This window comes from Eufriesea mexicana, unplaced genomic scaffold (assembly GCF_001483705.2).
Source record: "Eufriesea mexicana isolate 0111107269 unplaced genomic scaffold, ASM148370v2 scaffold107, whole genome shotgun sequence".
In the NCBI taxonomy this organism is placed as follows: Eukaryota; Metazoa; Arthropoda; class Insecta; order Hymenoptera; family Apidae; genus Eufriesea; species Eufriesea mexicana.
In genome coordinates, this window is record NW_016908335.1 from 2,078,979 (window position 1) to 2,102,059 (window position 23,081).

Sequence of the window (23,081 nt, forward strand, 5' to 3'; positions counted from 1 at the left end):
GAGTTCGGCAGAGGAGATACAATTTGGTTTCTCCCATATGCGTTTTATTTGTCAGCTTCTCGTGAGTCACGATGTAGGAAGTTTGCAGAAACACACGCTCTGCGCTAGGCTGATACCCCTAATCGTGAGTCATATCGCGTCGCTTTCAGCCCCGTACGAACCGCAAGCAACCCCTCGCTGGCCCCTTCCCCCGTCGACATTTGGCGAATTTCCATCGGAAAATTCGATACATCTGTCCGATTTCCCGGGCTCACCCTCCGGGGCCCAATCCCATTGCCACGCGACACGAATTAAAGATATTTCGGCCACAGCTGTGATATCCTCTAGCCCCACCAATCTTCTAGCCCCCTTTCTCAATTATGTTATGAATCCGACGCGTAAACATGAATAATTTTTATTTTTATGTCGACTAACATCCGCTTGACTCGTCGTTAATATTAAAAGTCTTCATACGTTGGAAATAGCCACGAAACTTTGATATAGATATTTTTTTACTAACAAGATTTTCCAAATTTTAGTACAGGTCCTAGAAAAATAGTTTCACAGTGTCCCCGTAGATTTAGAAAAATATCGCGAAATTTTGAATGAAAACTTAATACAAAGCTCTCCCATAACTTTCGAAAATCTTGGAAAAATAGCTGTATTAATGCGACGATGATAATTAAGTAATTAAAAATTTGAAATGGCTATCGTTGCTTTTGTTTTATTTTTTCTTTTCAGCGTGGCGTTCCTCAATCCCCAATACGTGCCCAGATAAAGTAGCGAAATCGTCGCGTGCAATTTAAATAGCCCGACAGCACATGCGGGTCGCAAGTATCGTGCTAATCCTGATTTTAAATACCGATCGACCCTCCCCAGTGCCATCCGGAGGGTTGTTTGTCGGAGATGCGCGATCGCGGGCACAGCTGATACCCCCATGCGCGCGAAGCGCAGGAGGCGCACGCTCGCATGATGGCCGCGCGCGCGAACAAAAGTCGACGAGGGGAAGAGAATGGATCGGGGGTGCGCGGCACGAACAACCCCATATGGACTGCACAGCTGACCGCGTGCGGCTCATTAATAATGTACGTTAGGAAAATCATTCCAGCGCCCCCATCGTGGCCACGATGCCAGAACGAACTCGCGTATGTACGTTACGAACGCTTCTGTACTCCCCATGCTCGAAGAAGGGGAGGCTTACGCGTCGCGGAGCCGATCGAGAGGTCAAAACGCGACCGGTGTTACATCGATCCGGCCAATTGAACGATTAACGATATTATCGTTAATTAATAATAATCGTTGAAACGGTTTTTGCATGCTCGAGATAGTCATTGAATAAACAATTCGATAAACTGTACAGGTAAATCTAATTACTCCCAATTCGGTAGAAATTAATCGATTTTCGTTGTTACGCGCGAAGCTGTACTTTAAACTTTAGAAAAAATCAAAATCTCGCGCGAAGATATCGCGAATTTTTATAAAAGTTAATTTTATTTTCGTATCTCGAAATTTTTTGTTTCTTTTTCTTTTTTGTCTCTCTCCCTCTCTCTCTCTCTCTCTCTCTCTCTCTCTTTCTCTCGCTGTTTTTGTCGCCGGGAAATTTTATTCGAGCAATTTCAAGGTTCGAGAGAGAGAGAGATAAACAAAAGTACGTGCTGCAGCGCAAAATGTGTTTACACGCGCGTAGATGCATGCGTGCGAGACATGTGACGAGTCACGTCCAGAAATAGTCGCGTCGCGTGGGTGGTGTGCACGCCCGAATAATAAATAGGCGAAAAAAGGGGAACTAGACCGTGAGGCACGGGTCCAAACAAGATGGCGCGTGTGCAACGCGCAAACGCAACGCGGAAAATCCTGCGGTCACGGAATGCGTCGATGGAGACGAGAAAGTCTGCTTCTTTTTCGCGCACGAGCAACACGCGGTCTCGGCTAACCAGATGGCATTAGCTGCTCTGTCTGGTCGATCGGTAGGACTACGAATAATATTTATCGTTATGTCATCCTTGTTTACGCTCGCATGCGACGAATTATCGAGCGTCGATTATCCGAGAAAAAAAGGAGAAAAGGAAAAAGAAATATCTGGTGGATTTTATTCCGTCGACTCAATCGTTAACCGCGATACTATAGCTTTATCTGTCCGTTAATTTGTGAGAATAATTTTATTGTTGTTCGAGCCGGTGTGAACTGAGCCTAACGATCGATTGGATAATACATTGTTTCCGCGGAACGATCGGGGAAAATCGGTGGGAACGATCTGTTGACAGAAAAGCGTATACCCGACCGACCGGGTGCCATTCATTGCTTTTATCAGGTGCTTACGTAATTACGTAAATTGCGACGACCTTGCCGGCCGGCGAATTAGATTGACCTAGGGTAAACTACTTCCCGCATAAATAACGTCGGCCAATTAACTTCGATAATGTGCGTCGATCAAACGGAATAATTCAGGAAATCTCGAGTTCCCGAATAATTACGCAATTTTTCGCGTGGTATATCGATCAGACGGTAAAACGAATCCGAGAATCGTGTTTTCTAACACAAGCGTAACGATCATCTTCGAAATATCTCATTTTCCGATCGCGTTGGATATGCAATTCGTGACGCAAACTGCAAATCGATGCCGTGTTTGACAGAATTGACGAATTGACGAACAAAAAAAAAATTGAAAAAAAATTGAAAAAAAAAAAATTGGAAAATTAAAATTTCGGGCAGCGATACAACGTTTAATTTGTTTCGACTTTTTTATAGTACGTATGCGCGGAATTACGAGTGGTCGATACGGAGACAGGCGGTTGGAATGGAAAACAAACGGTTCATTCACTAGGAAAGAGTTGGCGTAATGATAAGGATGCGTTTGAAAACGGGCGAAAAATTTTTTGCGCAGGAAAACATGGTACCCGGCGCTATACGTCGAATGGTATCGCAAGAAGCGCACGTGCTTGTGTTGCCAGTCTACTCCGCAGCGTACAATAGCAATTATGGGATAGAAAAAGTTATCGCTTACCGGTTATGGACGACTGTTTCCTCGATGCGGGGGTTGATAAAACGGGGGTAGTGGGTTCGACGATGTACATTTTCTTGTCCGAGTCGAAGTCGAACAATTCGTTGGCGGTAATGTCGCCGATCTGCGGCACTCTGGGCTCCTGTGGCGGCGTCCTCTCCGATTTCGGGATAATCTTGGGAGTGACCGGTGAAGAAGGATCCTTACGGAGAAATCTTGTGGTGGGCGAGGAGTCCCGTACTTTTCGAGGCGTACTAGGCGCGTGTTTCCTTAAGTAGGGCATACCTCGTAGGGCATAGGGTTCAGGCACCACGTCCTGCGGCGTAACGAGCTCCCACTCGTACCTCGAATTAGCTCTCGGTATCTCCAAGTGAAAGTCGAATCCCCATCTTTCGGCATCGAGTATGGACTGAGCGCGAAGCTCCCGTTCCGCCAATGCACGAGCAGCGGCGTGATCGACGGGTCCGAATAGGTCCCTTCGAACACGGGCAAGGGCTGCTCTGCTCGGCACCGTTCGTCCTCCACCCAAATTCCTGCTCATTTCCGTCATCATCACCGGATTCAACACTCGAGCGCTCATATTTCGTTAGTCTTTCACACCGGCAACGTCGCCGTCCTCCGTCGCAGTTACCAATATCCAAGCGTTTTCACGAACAAACAGCTTCCGTTTCTCTTCACGCAGTCACTACTTTTTCTCTCTCTCTCTCTCTTACTCCCACCCTCCGTCTCTGTCCGTCCTCCTCCTTTCCAGCGTCTGTTTTCGGACCACGATTCGGCACACGGTCTACACACTCGATCGATTTCGACACGCGCACAGCACAATGTCGGAAACCGACCTTTTTCGCATTGATTTCGACGCGTTACACGCGTCCCGTTTACGGAGATGATTCTTCTTCCAGGAATCGTTCACAGAACGTTGAAATACTCGCGGCTCACGAAGACGTGGCAACGTTGTCGTGGCGCGACCCACCGAATTTCGAATAATGGCCGTGCTCAGCGTCGCCTCGCGACTACGCTGATCGTTGACTCGCCCGCGGATGCACCCGACACTTTTTGATGCGGATTTTTCTGAAACGCACATCCGCGAATCGGAGGTTATATTTTAGAACAGAGCGTATCACCAAGGGCCGAAGCGTGTGTGATAAACTAGAAAGTTTGGCAACACGGTAAACACACTATTGCGTACCACGATGAGGGCGAGAGGCAAGGCAGGGAAACAGCAACAACTATCTCATATTTTCTTAGAGATCGGTGCACATATTCACAGTCAAAGCGATTGAAATCGGTAACAACGATCGAGTATGAACTTGATCTCAAGTTTTTTTCGCTCTCCTCCACGTAAATTCGTCGGTATAGCCCGCGGGAAGAACAAGCCGGCAACGTCGCACGCACTTGCGCGTGAGCCTCCAAGAGACGACGAGCGTGTTTCGACGTGTTCCCGCGAAGGTTACCACGTTATTCTTGAAATTAAAAACTGAACGTATATCGATCCTTCGAGTTTGTAATTATCCTGTCTATGTAATACGAAGCACATAAACATATCACTGAAGGTTCTCGTTCGACACAAGAATATTTTGCGGAAAACGTTATTGCACACGGCCCGAAAGCACCAATATGCTGTCCGCTGACACGGTGGGGAGCCACTGAATCGACTCTGATACCACGTAAATTCCAAAGGAGAACAGTATCACGCTTCCCGCCAAATACACGGCTGTCAAGACACGCGCGTGGTTCCAAGTTCGGCGGAAGGTCGTATACGATTGCGCAGTTATGTTGACGCTGACGAGGTGCGTGCGTGCTCTGTAACGCACGGAGTTGCGCGAAGACGCGTTCTACACGTGTAAAGCGCTCTCTAGCGACTGAAGTGTGCGCCTCTCATTGCAAGTAACCAAGCCTCTGAACGCGTCGGCTGTTTTCGGCCATCTTCGGCTCATTCGGTGTCACCCCTTTTCCCTCTCCACGCGCCCGGGAAGAAACGAAATAACCGCCATTTGCAGAGTATAGTTCCTTCGACCTGAGCGCAGCATTTCGAGCCTTTGAAAACACGTATGTACGAGAAGGTTGTACAGTTATTGGCCCCTTCCACGGCAACACAAACGAGCAGAATGCTGATTGTAACCATCGGATGCGTTCCAGTATGCCAAGCTCTATGGTAAATACCATCCAACTTTACTTTTCTGCGTAGAGGGGGATTATAACGAAAAGTTTGGGAAAAAGCTATAGGTCGCAGTTGTACTCTTTACCACTCCCATTTTTACCGAAATGCGCGGCCGTGTTCCACGCAGGATCAAATCTACTTCTGACTGAAAATAACAAACGATAGTTAGAGAAAAATAAGAGACTGTAAAAAAGCACTTGGAATTCATGAGATGTATATTCTTGCAAAATATAAATCTTATACTCACTGGCGGGTTTCGAGTTCGGAATAAATACGTTTTTCAACGTGTGTGTAATAAATTTACAACGTACACGGTTTCAGGCAACGTACAATTGATTAGGAGGAAAAAATGAAACGCATTGTATGTTGACAAAGAAGCTCAAAATAAACAAGTCCAGCTTTCAAAACAACGGCTGTAATCTTATCACGGACACTCGTGCGTACGTTTATTCGGCGGATTTCCATGTTTGCATGGCAATACGTTACGCACGGTGAATTTATTTGCATACTGTTCAGATTATCATCGTCATTTTATTTCAACTGATACAAGCTACTGTTCCTAGACACCATGGTGTGAACCAGAACACTGGATTTTGCAAAATTTTTAAATATCACCTTATCTGATATTGATCTTACCGGTAATGGAAAAAACGAGCTCGCGTGGTCACGTTTATTAAATCTAATTCCATGCGTTCGAATTTGTCGATTCGGTCGACATTTTTTCTCCTAATTATTTACATTTTAGTAAGAATAACAGGTTGAAGTACACCGATAATCAGTGCAAATATTAGTAGTTTCATACATAAATTATCATAGGTTTTGATTCATTAGCATTATGTAAATGTAAAAAGCGAATTCGTATTTACTTTTCGAACTTTACGTATGTGACAATTGGTGGTTCTCAAGCAGCAGATGTTTATTGCGTAGCAGCTAAGGCAAGATACGAAATAAACGAGGTGAATCGACACTTTTCAATGATAATTGTCAATTTACCTCATTGCTGTTCTCGTGGCCTGAATCGTTCGTGTCTCGTGTAGAAGGCAATGGGGAAATAGTTTTCTGTCGCGTACGAAGCAACTCGCGCGGAGTGAACCGTACACGGGCGATCGTCACGACCAATCAGGGAGCCCGTTCGCCAAGCGGCGTTGAATAGTATTAGTGTATATCCGTCTGGTAAAATATGGCTGACCGAACGGCGCCACCGTACGCTCGCGGGAAAGTTTCAAACGTTCGAATCTCTCAAACTACAAAGGATGACTTTATACGCATAATTTTCACGTTAAATCGATCAGATTTTCACCGTTTATCTTTAAAATCACCTTAATAATTACTAGAACGTACATTTCTCCACGAAACTCTACTATTCTCGCTCTATTATCCTTTATTCTCGAAATACGTCCCCTATTCAACGAATAATTTTTCTTTTTGTCAAAAAGTAAAAACGAAACGTGTAAAAAATATTACGGGAGGTGTACCGGCTAGCAGAGGAGATTCTCATGAGAGGACTGCGAGGCGTGTTGTTAAAAATGAAAATCCCACGCAACATCCAGGAAGTGGTGAGGGTGGCACCGGATGCATCTCAATGAGGGGAGAACGAGCGAATGAGTCGCGTAAAACAATCCTTTTTTCGTTTCGCAAAGACTACCGTCTCTCTTTCATCTGTGGTTAGGTGGGGTACCCGTTTAGCAAGGTATTCCGTTGCACAGGTGTTCTCTCATGGCTCGGCGTAGACGAAGGACGGAAAATAAATACCGTTTCCTCCTATAACGTCTTTTGCGTCTATCTCCCGAACGATGAGTCGTTCTAGATTATTTCTCAAGGAAGCGTCTGTTTGTACATCCTGAATAGGCGACCGGAAGACGCGTGGCTGCGGCTGCATCGTCTGTTTACTACCGAAGGAGTCACCTGTGCCATCGGTGCAAGAATTTCGCTATCAAATCCGAGTTTACCCTTGGTGTATACGTTATCTCGTCGCGTGCACGACGCCATAGGATGAAAATGTAACCGTGATAAATCATCTTTATCGAGATCAAGGTGCTCCATCGAGATCGAGGTTGAGAACTCGTGGATATGATTTCTAGGATGCGACAAATAGCCTTTCTTCTCTGCTTCGTTTCCACGTGGTCGTTCGCTTCGCGGGATCGGGAGTCCTTTGTCGAACACCGTTCATTGATCCTTCATTAGCGATGGCCGTTAAAAATCCTTCGGTGTGAAAGTATTGAATGGTCGCAGAGAACAATGAAGCTGGTGCACGTTATACGCGAATATCTTTTGTCGTAGTCGCGATTGTACCCACTTCCGTGGGAATTCGCGGAACGGAAGTGCAATTTCTGGCAATGGGTACACCACCATCATCGTGGCCAGCTTCCATAGCGCGTGCAACGCGAAAAAAACGATTCTTAAGAAACGAATGCCAGGTGCACATGCTGCCTTCTCACGAGAACTCGAGATTAATTTTAAGAAATCGTGATACTCGTGGAATCATGCGGGACTTGGCCGGCGTTGCTAACTGTTGCAATTTTACAACGTCATTCCGCGTTAAGTGAAAAGTTTACATCTCCTCGGGGCACGTACACATGTGTCATCTTATTCTCGTGCCCTGAATTCGGGTCATACGTTAGTCGTGCACCATATGCCCGAGTGTACCTAATCCGTCTATACGAATCTCGCGTTACACATCGCTTTGTTTCATGGAAACGCAGGAGAGGGAAAACGTTTTGTGAAAATCATACGCAAGATTATAAAGTTATAGATAAATATATTATCTCGCCTATCTATAAAAAGTACAAAGTCGCTTTGTATAATTTATTCGCATCGTAATATCATTCGTTCGCTAATCACGTGTATTGCACGTTGAGTAATAAATATTAAATAATCGTGTAAAATGGTATAAAATCAGGATAAATAATACGATAACAAATATCACGACACATGACATTCTCCTTCGAATTGTCATTACGAGTCAAAATTTTTCAGTAATTCAAATAAAAATAAAAAGAGATACGTAACTTTGGTTTACTAGCTCTCCAGACACCGAGTCGTGTCTATTCTGACTAGAAGTCGAATCAATGCCTTCCTCGATCGACAACTTTGCAATGTCTGCTCGATCCACGCCGACTCCGATTCAGTCAATTTTGTAGTTTCGCGTTTCCGTTTGGCAAAAGAAAGGAATCGTTTTTTAAAGAGGAAAAAATTGTCAGAGTGAGCAATCTGTTTCGCAGTCACGTCCTACGTACTGTCCGTCATTTTCTCGTCGTCTTTGTCCTCCGCATGATCCTGCATGGTAACGTCATCGTCCTGCATGTCCTCTTCCTGCATCGTTTGCAAATTCTCTATTCGATTGCTCGCCTCCAACGGTTTACAAATTTCATTTCCGTGTTGGTCGAGCTTCACCCATGCGTAACGTCCAGGCAGAGGTTCTTCCTTCTCGAAATCGAAATTCCACCTCTCCTTGGCCTGCTCGCCGAACAAAAAAATGCAATCGAAATAACTCTCGAGCGATTGTTCATGGTCAAGGTAAATCATGTCTCGTTTACTACGCACATTCTCCCGATTTTTTCGAGCCTCCTCGAAAAAGCAGTTCGCGAAGTTGTCCTCGACGCCAGAATTTCGTCCCGATTCCGTCTCGTTATCGTCATCGTCGTCCTGAAAGAGTCTCCTCCGCACGCTACGCAGTCTTCTTCCCTCTTGTATATCGATGTTCGGGTACTGCATCGTGAGTCGAGCCCTTTACAGATTCAGATCAAGTTCAGGTTAGAAAATGGCGAAAAGAGGGGCAAGAAAATGGAAGAAAATGGGGTGAGGAGGACGGGAACGCAGAGGAAACGCGATGTTCGAGTGGGGGCTAGGTGATGAAAATGTTTGACGAATACGATGGAAATATCGGAAATATTATAGACAAAAACATAGACTGGAATGTGACATGCTATGCATAAACAGGAAAATGGATTCCAAGAGCGTATGGCAGCTTCGGTTGCTAATGCCACGCACGATTTAGCATAGATAATAGTTCTTTATGGTTTGTAAACAATGTGATATGCATCGAGTGACTTGCCGCGTTGCAGAGTATGCAAGCTTGCACACGTGTGTTGGCAAACGAGAAAGAAAGAACAGAAGAGAAACCTATAGCACTCTCGGTCAATGTGCCGTTGAACGGATGTATTGGAATGCATATCACTTCCTGCACGAACGTACCACTGCATACCGGATAATAGTTGTTATTCAACGTATAAACGAGATAAACTTTCACGCGTAATGTCGAATCCTCTGTCATAGTTTCTCAAACTGACGCTATAAAATCGTCCAGGCTAAAAGCGACCGGTCCGCGAGTCCTTTTGCAACAACAGCCGTTCCCATCCTGTCTAATCTACGACAGTTTCGTCGCGTGAAAGCAGGCATCGCTGCGTTGTTATTTTATTTCTCCGCTCGGCTATAAACTGGTTTCCTATCAGAACTTTCGCTAATATCTAATAAACCTTGGTGCTCAACCGACGAGCAATAATTACGGGACGGATAGTGATTAACTCCGTGTCTCGGTAAATCTAGAACAGAAATGGAGCACTGGTCGAGGATGTGACAGGAGTAATTGAAAAACGGTAACAAACATAAGTACGCTTGACGGTTAATTCTTTCAAGGGTAATTTATAATGTACATTAACCCTTTGCACTCGACGACTTTTCCGTTACAGAAAAATAGCAATTCGAAGACTCTTTGTCATAGAGTGGACGAAATTTTTCAAATGGTAAATGAGAAATCATATGCAAATTAAGACGTAGAATTATTTTTCTTCGATATTCCACACATCGTTAGGTAATTTTATATTTGATATATTAATTAACGTCGATCTTTAGAATTTGATTAAACGGTGACTGAGAGTCACCTCTCGAGTGCAAAGGGTTAATAAATTCGAGATAACCTCGAATCTTTTTCGAAATTTACAATTCATTTTCATCCATTTTTTTTTCGAATTCTAGACTTGGTAATCCGGTGAAGGAATAAACGATTTGAACGAATGTTTCGAAATCGCGACGTGTTCGTTATATCGATAATTTTCGCGATTTTCTGCAAACCTGTGCGCAGAAAGCAGCATGGTTTCCTCTATATCGATTAACAGCCAGTAAAATTTACCGAATTTAATCGAGGCGTACAATCGATCGGTGACATCGAATCACAGAGAATCCACGCAGATAATCGTGCACCTGCCCGAGCTTTATCATCCGCTGTGTACAACCTCGATATTCCCCGTTATCGTGTGAATTTTATCCAGAGCACGGTATTCGGTAAACAGCGAGAGCTACGGGTGACGTTGGGCGAGTTGGGAAAATTTCGCGCGCGAAATTAGCAACGAGAGAGGCAAGTGCAACGTTGCGGAATTTTGCAGGAATAGCCGGTGTCAGCGAGGGGTCAAAGTTCGCGGCGAAATATGCGAATCCGTGCAGTCCTCGGAGAGTGCCGTGCACCGATAAAAGTTCCATTATTCTCCGCGAGGTTTGCGTTTACTCACTGTGGAGGAGAAGGGTCGCGAACTAATCACGAATTAGTCGTATCACAGATCGTAAGCACGTCGACGCGTAGCACAGCCTTCAGTTCAGCCTTGTCTCATTTTTCTCCACGAATCGCCGCGTGTTTTGACCGAAAACTCCCTGCCGGTCTACTGTCAGCTAGCGAAAAGTTCTTAGGTTAGCTTGAATAGCAACGCGATCGATAATCCCATCGTTTTCGTCGGGGGTGTGGACTGGTACTAAGGCACGAGGGGGTATTACGCTGCGCGCGCACGTTGCAGCCAGAGATACTCGGTGAGTGCGCATTCGCACGGATATCGATATTTGACACTTCCAATATGCATCTACGCGCCACCGCGTCCATGTGTCGCTTTTACCCAATCGTTGTGTCGTAAGCTCATCATTCAAAGACTTTTGCCTATTTCTCTGGAAAAATTCCTTTTCCCTGCAAATTCGTAGGCTCCGCCTATGGCTAGATTCGATGATACGACGTTTAATCCATTAACCGGGGATGATGCGAATTTAAACTCGACGAATTATTTTCTTATTGTCATCATCGTGACATTTCTCAGATTTTATTTACTCGTGCTTATTTGTATCGTAACAGAACTAAAATATTGAATCGTTATTTAATTATTTAATTCGTAGGAAAATAAGGAAGGAATTCTAAATACGTGTCACCTATCGATTATTTTATAACGAAATTTCGTGCAATCATGGAAATCGTAGTAATCTTTCAGATCTTATTTTGTGATCAAAATATAATGGAATTTAATTAGTGCTCTTTCGCACTGCTGGAATGCACGTTATTTTTATCAATACGAATTGTTATATATAGTTATTCTAAAAAAGAACACGAATATTTTAACCCTTTGCACTCGAGAGGTGACCTTCAGTCACCATTTCATAAAATTTGGAAGATCGATATTAATTAATATATCAAATTTAATGTAGTGTAACATTGTGCGAAGTATCGAAATCAAATAATTATACAACTCTATTATTATACAATTCTTTATTTACTGCTCAATAGGGTATCTACTAAAAGGTATTTTAGTAGAGAATCTTTGAATTTCTACTCTCCTCTAGCCAAAAAATCGTCGAGTGCAAAGGGTTAAAAAATATATATATATGCTAATAGTAGAAATGAATCAAAAATTCAACAAAATTGATGGAAACCATTTTTGATACGTATCGCTGTTGAAACCTCGCAATTATATTTAATTATTTAATTCGTAAGAAAATAAGGAAGGAATTCTAAATACGTGTCACCTGTCGATTATTTTATAACGAAATTTCGTGCAATCATGGAAATTGTAATAATCTTTCATTTTATTTTGTGATCAAAATATAATGGAATTTAATTAGTGCTCTTTCTCACTGCTGAAATGTACGTTATTTTTATCAATACGAATCGTTATATATAGTTATTTTAAAAAAGAACACGAATATTTTAAAAAATATATATATGCTAATAATAGAAATGAATCAAAAACTCAACGAAATTGACGGAAACCATTTTTGATACGTATCGCTGTTGAAACCTCGCAATTTATCTCGTTAGCAACAAGATAACGAATGGAGAAAAATTGAAATGACGAATTAACTCATCCACTGATTTTCGATAAACAAACTCACCAGTTAATGGATTAATAAAATAGCCAAGAAATTGGTTGCCAAACGTCGTTGAATTCTCGATCATTTCTCATCTTCCTCATTTCGTGTGCCACTGTAGGTAACGAATTTTCGTCACCAAGCGAATTTTCCAGTTAACGTGAATGATTATTGAAGCAACAACATTGTTTTTCGCAGCATTTGCGTGGAACTAACCTCGATCGTTCGCTCGTGGCTACTCGGTTCTCGAAGGTGCTCCGTCTGGCAGCCGAATTCACCGGCATACGTGGTTCCCGACCTCGGAAAACACCAGAGACATTAAACCACACGGAAAGCTCGACGAAAACACAACGGAGAACGGCTGCGGGACAGAGACGCTGCCTCTGGTGCAAGGCTTAAAGTGCGACTGGCGGAAAGTCGGAATAGTTACTTGCATCCCAGGTGCAGCTGACTAGCCTAGATTCTGCTTGCAGACTATTACTTACGAGCAACAGTGCAACAGACGCATGCGCGAATACCCATTAACCGAATGCTTCATTGTGCAATCGTTCATCCAGTGACGCAAACTTATTGTCGTTCCAGTTGACGACATCCGTCCTTGGAAAAAAGACTCCTCTTCCGGGAATCCGTGTCATTCGAAGAAGACACTTGCCCGCTTTTCCCGAGAAATCTCATTACACCGGTGTCGCAGATTATCGACCTCCAACGAAGCTCTCTCGAATAACAGTCTTCCTGCACTCCAAATTCCTCCTTTCCCAGAACATACTTATTTCTTGCAAATCAAATTCGCTCTTTTAAAAATTCGATACATTTTCTTGAAAATTAAATTCACTGTTTCGGGGACGATATTGTAGGATAACAAAAGAAATCGCGAATCGGCTATTGCTAACGAAAACAAATTGTAAACCGATCGATATCTTCTAGAAGCAAATCGAAAAGTTATTCTATATAACAAAATTAAGTTGCGCGACTCCTCTACGGAGAGGTGAAGCGTAGGTTAAGGAAAGCATAAAAGAGTGGTCCTTCACTGAATAACGCACAATTCATTCCTTTTCAGCGCAGTTCGAAAGCTGCTTCTGCGATTTTGTATCAAAAATTCGATTTCTTTGCGATAAAATCTCATCACTGCGTCAGAACTGCGCGAAATTGCACAGAATAGAGTTATTGACAAGCAAAACAGAGTTCTTAGAAATCGGTTGTGACCAGCACAAGCGTGAGTTGCTTGGTGTTGAAAAGAGAGTTTTAAAAGAGTGCGTCTTTGTGTGTTTTTGTTTCGTTAACTTGGTATTCTTTTCCTAAGTTAAAATAGTTTTATGAGTTTCGAGCTTGTGTTATTCTGTTCTTGTTGTTTTGTCAATTTTTGGTGTCTCAAAACCAGTTTTCGCCGTCCTCCAAATTTCTCCGTGAAAAAATGAATTTCTTTCCTTCCACTTGGTATTCTACTTCGCCTTCTCAGTTCTAAATGCTCAGTTCTCTGTCCTCGTTTCTCGATCTATAGTTAAATCAGTTTACGAGTTTTGGGTTTGCGTTATCGTGTTCTCGTTCTTTCGACAATTTTCGCTGCCTCGAGACCGGTATTCGCCGTCCTACGATATTTATTTATCTTGAAATTTTTCCTGGTTGATTTCAATTGGTTCCTTGCAATTGGTTCCCGTCGACCAAGCCTCCACGAGTACCCCGGAAGTGCGTGACTCGTAGGTCAGACGAGGCACACGTTACCATTTCTACTCGAGGAAGTTTCTTCAAAAATGAAATTCCGTGCGAGAAGTATTATCTTTATCGATCCTTTGGACCGTGAATCTTCAGATGTTATCGATCTCGGAGATGGATAGTGGAATCGCCATAGATGAAGCTGTGTTTACCATTAAATAAGCGTGTTATTATACATAGAGACCGCAGTTTATCCCCGGTCGGAGCACACGGATCTCTCCACGATCGGTATAACTGTATCAAGCGCATTTTAATCGACGTTCCTGGGTTATGTAAATCCGTGGATGCTTCTGCTACCGTGTCTTGCTTTTCCGTGGAACACGGGCTAACTGTACCCTCTCTTTCCACGCACGGCAATAGACCACGTGCCGTAAATCGGCGAACAAATAAATACACGGACGCATTCTAGAGGTATCTATCTTTCGTGGAACCGGGGGATGCGACGTGAAAGGGGGCTGACGGTTCGACGAACAGTTTTTCTCGCGATTGTGAGTGGAGCTGCAAGTTGTATCGATGTCACCGAGGCTGCGTATCGAATTGTTATTCCCGAGCGATAAACCGATCGAAAGCGATCGATCAATATTTGCGAGGTGGAATAAAATCGAAGGAACTCGAGGAGAGATACGTCTGCCGTTCGCGTTACCAGGGAGAAAAACTGAAACGTTTCCGTGAGAGTGTAGCCGGTAGAATGGCGGGAAGTAGAACGGTAGGAAATTCTCACATATAGGTACTCGTATTCTCCGGAGAATTCTTCGAAGGCTGTAAAAAAGCAGCAGCTGAGAGCAACCTACTACTAGCTGGGCTAGATCAACGTCTCTCCGTTTCACGTTTTCCTTTACCTTTATACACTTCCTCCGATCAGTCGACCTCTTTCAACGGCCCCGGGAGCACGAGTCGCTTACCGTACCGTTCCACGCCGGTGTTCCGCGTCGTAACTTCCGAGGAAATTGCTGCAACTAGATCGCGCATAATTTCGTCTTCTTTTTACCCCTTTTCACTCCTTTTTCTCTCCTGTTTCACTCTTTTTCCTCCTTTTTTCGCCTCCTTTTCCCCCTTTTCTGCGCTTCTGTCGGTGTCCTTCCCGCGGCACGCCGACTCGTTTCTTCCCTAGCAACCCACGCAGCTGTCGATCACACAGCGACGACGAGCCAGGCCTTTCGAAAGGCTTCGAGCAGCAGCAGCAACAGCAGCGTTTTAAACGGTGCCATCGATATTTCGCGTACCCAACGACAGCTGATATTTCCAAATTTTTCGCCCGGACCCCTCTCGAATTTCTCCACGAGCCCCATCCACGGGGAACGGAAATCGTAGCGGTAAAACAGATAACCTTCCTCGTCTCTGTACTTCCCCGACAACTCGTTACTTCGATTTCCTGCGGTATTTAATGCCTCCGCAACGCCATCGCGTTGGCGTGTATACCTGACGGCGAATAAGTTGCAAGATTAACGAGCCGCCATGCTCGGGACCACGAAATCCCTTTGAACTTGCGCGCAGTCACGCGAGACGAGGTGAAAATTAAGATGGTTGCTAATCCGCGATTCATTTCGCTCGAATTGGGCGCTAGGTGCTCTTTCGAAAGGAATATTTAAGAAATATTTAGGAAATTTCAAAGAAATATTAAAGAAATATCGTTGTTCCATTTCATGCGTCCCACGGATCGGTCGCGGCGCCTGCTCTCGGTGTACGGCGAGCACGGAGCGGACACGACGGCCGGGCCCCATAGATCATCGGATCCGGAGTAGAAAAATCGCGGACCGTGGAGCAGGAGGAAGTTGTCCATTGGAAAGCGTCCAGGTTAAAGTTTGCAGCGTTCGCGGTGCGCTTAAACGTTTCGCGCGTGTGACCAGCATGAACATGTCCAGTTGATGAGCGTGTCTGATTAATATTAACGCTAGAGAAGCGGACCGTTACAGACCAAAAAAGAAGTACAACTGTAAACGCATTTTTTACGGAGCTTCGAAACTCCCGTTCGAATTAATTCCAAGCAGCGTAGCGTATTTTCAAGTAAACGATGCCTTTTCCACGCGCGACACTCGCCTGCGTAATTTCGACGAGGATCCGCTGCTCCCCTACCTCGGGCCCCCGGTTTCGTAACCGGAATTTCGTCAAAGCTGACGTGGTCGATCGATATGGAAACGATCGCGTTACGTTGCTCGCGGCCTTCACTCGCTTCGTCATCCGCGCCGTGAAAATTGCGCGGCTTTCCCGGTACGGCAGTTCCGCTCCTATCGATCGTCCATGGATCGCGTCCGGACGCCTGGATCGCCGTCTCGCCACCTCGATCACGCGTGTAAATCGATAACGATAGTCGTGGCAGGTATTGGTCATCGAGTCGGGAGGACACGTCTTGCTTTCTTTTCCGTTCCTCCGAACGCAATTGACGCGGCACCGCGCACGACTCCTGGGGGCCTTTCTCATCCTCGAAATCACTTGATCAAACACCGTGCCGGAAACTCTCCGACTTTGATACCCTTATCGAAAATTGCACGAGCACGGTAAATTTGTTTTTCATCATTCGCGAGCACGAGATAGGTTCGACGATAAAAACAATTATACCATCGGGAACCTGTAATTTCTGCGCAAACACGCGCGAGACTCGTTCTGGCTGACGCGCCGGTCGCCTCTCGATCGCTCGCCGATCGTACACGGTTCTTGCGTCCTTCCGGCAAACGGGGCGTTTTAATGCGCCATCGTGGAAATGGCACACGTCGATCGGCAAATCGCGTACGACCGATTCCGAGGGCTCCCATCAATGGAATGCATATTCATTCATTCCCCCGCGATACCGTCCGTGCACGTGTTGCAGCTCGCCATGGATTTCGACATATGCTAAAATCTTTTGCGCCAACTGTCGCTTCCTGCATGTATCCACGGACCTTGAAATGTATTCCCGCCAAAAGAAATCACCTCGGTCACGCTCCGTTCCACGATGAAACGTGCAAAAAGAAAGCCACGGCTGCATATAGAAAGGAAGCCGGACCTGTCTTCCCGATTTCGGCCCATTTCTACGATGCCCCCGACTCGTACCCGAACTTCCTGCGAATAATACCCTAACCTTGGGTCTCTCTAGGCAACCTTACGATCGATCCAAACTTGTTTCCGCGTTTTCTTTCCATTTTCTCGATAGTAAATTCTCGAATTACCCATTTTTATATCTATCTAAATCCGTTGAATCGATTTTCAGAAAAATTTGACAAATCCGAGAAGCTCGATGCGAGTCGTTTCGATTAGGATTTCATGGAAGCGTGCAATATGGTCGAATTAAATTTCAAAGTTGGGTAAGTACCATCTCGTACAACTTTGATGTCCTGTTTTCGACGTCCTGAACGTGGAGAGGGGAGAGGGAAGGGAAATAAATAGAACGAACCCTATCCATTAGGGGGGCCAGACTGCGACTTGGCGACACCCTTGAAATTATTCCGTTCTCCGGACGTGTGTGCCCTGTCCTCTTTAAACGTCGGATCGTTACAGAGGGCCCCGTCGGATTCGGAACGCCCTCGGGAATGCTTCCTGTCGGACGTTTTCATCCAGGGACGGACGTGTTTCCAGGGGCGGAAAGTTACGGTAGGAACGACGACTCACGTGCGACCAATCTGTCTCTGCGTGTTCGAGGAGCGACATTTATAGAAACGGGGGAGACGTCCGACAGGATGGGATAGAAGGAATATTCACGAAAGGGGGGAAAAAAAGTGAATTAACGCGAATCGGCTGAACGCGTTGCAACAGTCGAGACGAATTCATTTGCGGACGAGGTGCATTTTTAGTTTGCTTAACGGTAGGCTCATGTCCAAAGATGGCGGTGCAGATATGTAATACAGGTATAATTACCTCGTATGACGCCGGTATTTATAAAACACTGTTTCGGTGTAACGAGAGCCATAAATTGTTGCCAATTCTTACATAACGCGAGTACCTGTCCAGGGATACTTATATGGGAGTAAGTCGTCAATTTTTAACGCTATTAATTTTTCACTTCGCCAACGGCAAATTTACATTAATAAATATGTATTAAGAAGTACTATTAATATAGAAATTATACATGTATACACGTGTAATTTCGGTATTAATTGCACTTTATTATGCATATTTATTAATACGTATCAGAAAGATATAGAAATTATATATGTGTACACGTATAATTTCTATATTGATAGTACTTTACTATACATATTTATTAATATATATTAGAAGAATATAGAAATTATATATATGTATACATATAATTTCTATATTGATAGTACTTTATGATACATATTTATTAATATATATCAGAAGAATATAGAAATTATATATATGTATACATATAATTTCTATATTGACAGTACTTTATGATACATATTTATTAATATATATCAGAAGAATATTGAAATTCTATATGTGTATGATTTCCATATTGATAGTACTTTACTGTAAATATTTATTTATATATATCAGAAGAATATTGAAATTATATATGTATATAATTTCTATATTGATAATACCTTATGATACATATTTATTAATATAAATCAGAAAAATATGGAAATTATATATGTGTACACGTATAATTTCCATATTGATAGTACTTTATGATACATATTTATTAATATATATCAGAAGGATATAGAAATTATATATATATACACGTATAGTTTGTATATTAACCTAACCCTTTGCACTCGAGAGACGCCCTTCAGTCGTCATTTAATAAAATTTCGAAGCTCGATATTAATTAATATATCAAACTTAAAATAATGTAACAGTGTACGAGATACCGAAATTAAATAATACTACGTTTTATTAAATAATTTCTTATTTACTGCTCAAAAAATATCATCAACCTTATAGCAGAAAATTTTTCAATTCGTACCCTTCTTTAACCAAAAAATCGTCGAGTGCAAAGGGTTAATAGTACTTTAAAATACACACTTATTAATATAAATGAGAAGAATACATGCACGTATACATATATAATTTCTATATTCTTCTGACATATATTATTTATAATATATCTTTTATCAAATAAATAGATAAATATCGTCTTTGAAAAGCCATTTTAAACGTAATCATTCTTCGCGTCGTTCTTTTGGAATCTACCATCTACGTTATACGAGATCTACCTGTAATTCGACTTTCCAGGAAAGATTATCGAATAAATGGGTAGCAATGAAAATGATCGACAGAGCAAAACGATCTCTCGCCATAATATTCGTCCTACGAACGTCACGTCGAGCGTTCTCGTCATCGCTTAAAAATAATAAAACACCCAGACGTGCGTTTTCGGAATTAAACAAGCCTAAAATCAACCGAAGATCGGTCACCGGCTATATTTAGAAGTCGCGGATTTTTTACCGATTTTGCAATTCCGTGTTTTCGCGGAACTCTCACGCGCCTGTCCACTTCCTCCGTTTGTTTGTCAATTGCAGAGGCGTGCGAACACCGCCTTGGATTTAATCGTCGAAAGTGCCGCGTGGTCCGAGCTAGCCTAATCGCATTTGCACCTGTTACGTCGATTCGGTAGCACGCTCGTAATCGCTTGGAAATACGCACGGTGAACATTATCAGGCCCCGTTGAACGGGCACAACACCGCGCGATTTACCGTGTTATTTTTGCAAATGAACAGATTATCGGCTAGCCGTAACTCGCGCAATTACTTACGCTCGTTAGCGGAAGAGTTTTCATAGCGGCTTGGAAACGCATGGGAAAGTCGCGCAGCGTGTTCCGTAAACAAGAATTATTAAAAGTTCGTTAACCGCGCGCGCACCTCGCATTCCAACAACGAGCCGCCATTACGGAATCGCGTGTACCACTCCACGTGGCAGGGCCCACCCCTGCAGGCGCGACCTCGACGATCTTTATCGACTCGTTATCCGCTCGTTAACCGATTCGAAATTCCACTGGAAACGATCGGTTCGCGACGCGTGGCTGCATCCATCGCCATATTGGAATACCGCGCGATAGTTATGGTAATTACCACCGCGGCGCGCGGATCGCTGCTCGGAAATCGGCACAGTTCCGGCTCTCCTCTTCATCCGGCAGAACGGCATCCTCTTCTGATCGCGAATTTCAACGAATTTCAACGAATTTCAGCGAATTTCAAGGTCTAGCTAAAATTAGGTTAAACCACCCACTCCCGGCCGCGAATCCCGACACCTCTTCGGCTTTTTCGTCGATTCCGTGGACGAAAATAGATTCACGTAGGTCGCGGACGCAGCTGCGGATTTCTATCTAACATTTATTTCGTGTTCACGCACCGTTCGCCCATTTGCGGCAGGTCAGTGACGTTACCCGGCCCACGTATCGCCTAACAAATGACACTCTTCCTCGACTTTCCATTGCAGAAATACAAGCATTCGAACGGCGTCGCGTCGCGTGGACTCTATGAATTTTACGACCACCCTCCGCCGCGAGACTGCCTCTCTCGCCGCTCTTTGCCACTACGCCCACAGATTTTCCAACGTTTCTTTCGTTCCGCCGATAAACCGAATCAACCATTCCGTCCCGTCACCCTCCGCCACCCAAGTCTGTGTGTCATTCGGTCGCTCGCGCAACGGAATTCGCGTCCCCCGTCCGCGCCGTCGGATTTCCTCCCGACTCGAGATCATGGCGCCGGATCAACGATAAGACGGCGAAAAGATCGCGTACACCGAGATCCTGACCTACCGGATCTCTCCACAACCACGACCACGATCACGATCACGACCACGTTCGCGATCCACTCGGAGTCTACTAAGATTTTCGATTTTTCCCTAGAGAACCGACGTCCTCGAAATTTGCAGGACAGGAGGAATGGAGGATTCGTGGAATCCGACACCTGAGCGTGACAGAGACGTTCCCATTGTTCTATCGGCAATGACGACGACCGTTGGATACTGTTTTCGCTAGAGCAGAGGGAAAGGTGTCTCCTGTGGGTGCATTCAACCTGTCCGGAATTTAAAACCCTCGCACAATAACCTCTCCTCTCGTACGCGGAGAAATCCAAGACTCGCCTGGTGAACTCGAGGAGCACAGGAAAGGCCAAACCAACGATGTAACGCTACACTGTTAAATCCCGTATGAAACGTTAGTCACGAGTGCTCCGATGGTGAGTTACCGGATGCAGGAACGACCGCAGCGCGACAGGATCTATGGTGTCTGCGGAGATGCGCGTTATCTCGGAGGAAAGCCTGTTCGAGCTGGACTTATTAGAATGAATGGTGTACGCGTGTACGTGTATCGCGATTCTGTATATAGATTCGTTAGAAACTGGCCTACTTCTGCCCGGTCATTCATGGCTCTCGCGTAGCAACGGCGCGCGCGCTCGCCGATTAAGAGGACTCGGGTAAAATGGAAAGTGAAGGCGGGGTAAACGCCCTAAAAAGCGAACCGTGCCCCAGTTTTCAACTCGGGCATGGGAGTTAGCAAAGCGTTACGGGGATTCGCGATATCGCGTTACCGTTATTATCGTCTCACCTGTGTCTCGCGGCCAGCATGTCGACGGGAGTTTCGAGTTCCGCGGCGGATTCGCGGGGCGGACCGTTCCCGCGAGGTTTCGCGCAGCGACTAAAGCTTTCGCCGGTTTGCGAGGTACAGCACGCTTGCAGCGCTTCCACGTTTTAAAACCCCTCGTGCTGCATCGAACTGCATTCCATACGCTTAATCCATCTACGTACGTCTATTTATAAGCGAAAGAGCGTGTGGCCCTCTGCTCTCCGGTACACGCGTGCACCGTCGTCGCCATGTGTAGACACACGGGTCGTACGTGGCTCACGAGCTCGTACACACGCCGGCTGGCCGAGTGTGTGCGTGTTTAACCTCGAGAAAGGAAGTCTATTTCCGGAAAAAAGGCAGTACCTCGAAATGCGAAGGAGCACCCGGCCTGCACTGGTGCCATCAGGGACGTAGGAAGTCCGTCGGTTTGCACAGCCGAGACTTTGGTTAAAAATAATCCGCCTGCAGACGCGCACCGAGCGCGTACACGCGTCGGCCAGCCTCTCTCAGAGCAGAGAGGAACACTTCGGATACCGTTCGATGGGAGCGAGCATGCAACGACTTTGCGTCTTTTAATTCCTCGCAGGATGTGAAACGCGTATCTCGCGTTGAGAGCTCGCGAGGTACATTAGGGGGGCTGGCGGAAGGACGTCTGGCCGTTTCGCGATAAATTTAAAACGCCTGGATCTCGCAGCCATCGCGTCGTTCCGCTACCGCTTATCTCGCAGTGGATGCACTTTCGGCACAGCGATCGAGAAGTCGCCGAAACCTGGCCGGCTTTCGCGGGATAATGGGTCTGACCCAGGGTCCAACTGCTAGGATATGGAATGTTAAGTGTCAGTCGTTACCCTGTCCCCTCGTCGCGGACGCGGATTCGTTCTGCGAGACGCTTTCTAGGCATCCGTAATAAGCCGAACCCTCGAATTCCATGGGTACCGTACGATGTGCGCGTACGGTATCCTTTAAGCACGGTTCTCGAGCAAAGGCGAATCAGCGAGCAGCGCGATTACTCGAATTGCTCGGAGGTGCAGTGATTTTCATGAGCCTCTAGTCAGGGATACACGACCGGAGGCTCCCGCGCGCGGAGGGAAGAAGGCCTGCAGGCGCTTAACGATTTCCAAGGCAGTTCCGAAGGCGGTGGTACGGAACGACCGAAACACAAACGGACACTCGCTTTTTCGCTCTTTATATTCAGACTGGAAGTGATTTCACGCTTCGAAGGACCTCTCTTCGGCCTCCAGACAGGATCTAGGCGAGGCATCCTGTGCCAGCGATCCCCGCTTCGGGAACCTCGCCTCCTAGCGAGGCGTTAACCACTCTCGGGTCTATTTCTTTCTATTCTTGCCCCGTTTATCGCTTCGTCGTGAAGCCGATGGATTCGTTTCTAAGTGTTGCGAGGACCACGACGATCTTGGTATCGATAAGTCATGAGAAAATCAACGTTTCTATGATCACAATATCGTCGAGGCATCAAAGATTAGCGCTTCTATGATCGCGGTATCGATAAGCCATTGGAATATCGGCGTTTGGATGATCGCGGAATCGTTTAGCCATAGAAAGATCGGCGTTTCAATGATTCCATGATCGTTGTTCCGATCGAATTCGCCGTTAGGGATCCTTTCTTCCCAGGAAGACTACCGTGAGAGATAGGACGAAGGACGACGCTC

General features: G+C 45.1%; 2 protein-coding genes across 3 annotated transcripts in view; both read right to left on the bottom strand.

The window, feature by feature from the left end:
* Window positions 1–4,825, bottom strand: part of dap (cyclin-dependent kinase inhibitor dacapo) — a 6,546-nt gene extending 1,721 nt beyond the window's left edge. Inside the window, exon 1 of the mRNA XM_017910886.1 lies at window positions 2,984–4,825. Within this exon, the coding sequence (XP_017766375.1) occupies window positions 2,984–3,560 (577 nt within the window). The 5' untranslated portion in view covers window positions 3,561–4,825. The remainder of the gene's footprint in view (window positions 1–2,983) is intronic.
* Window positions 4,826–7,911: 3,086 nt separating this feature from the next.
* On the bottom strand, window positions 7,912–21,504 carry LOC108555303 (uncharacterized). 2 transcript variants are annotated; one of them, XM_017910879.1, is made up of 5 exons: window positions 21,397–21,457; window positions 12,740–13,026; window positions 12,471–12,660; window positions 8,682–8,865; window positions 7,912–8,594 (listed from the first exon to the last, which is right to left on the bottom strand). In XM_017910879.1, exons 3-5 carry the CDS (start codon window positions 12,536–12,538, stop codon window positions 8,367–8,369), a joined length of 480 nt encoding a protein of 159 aa, XP_017766368.1. In that variant the 5' UTR covers window positions 12,539–12,660; window positions 12,740–13,026; window positions 21,397–21,457; the 3' UTR covers window positions 7,912–8,366. The 2 variants fall into 2 exon arrangements, with proteins under 2 accessions (XP_017766368.1, XP_017766369.1); XM_017910880.1 differs by lacking the exons at window positions 12,471–12,660; window positions 12,740–13,026 and having other exon boundaries at window positions 21,397–21,504.
* Window positions 21,505–23,081: the final 1,577 nt, after the last annotated feature.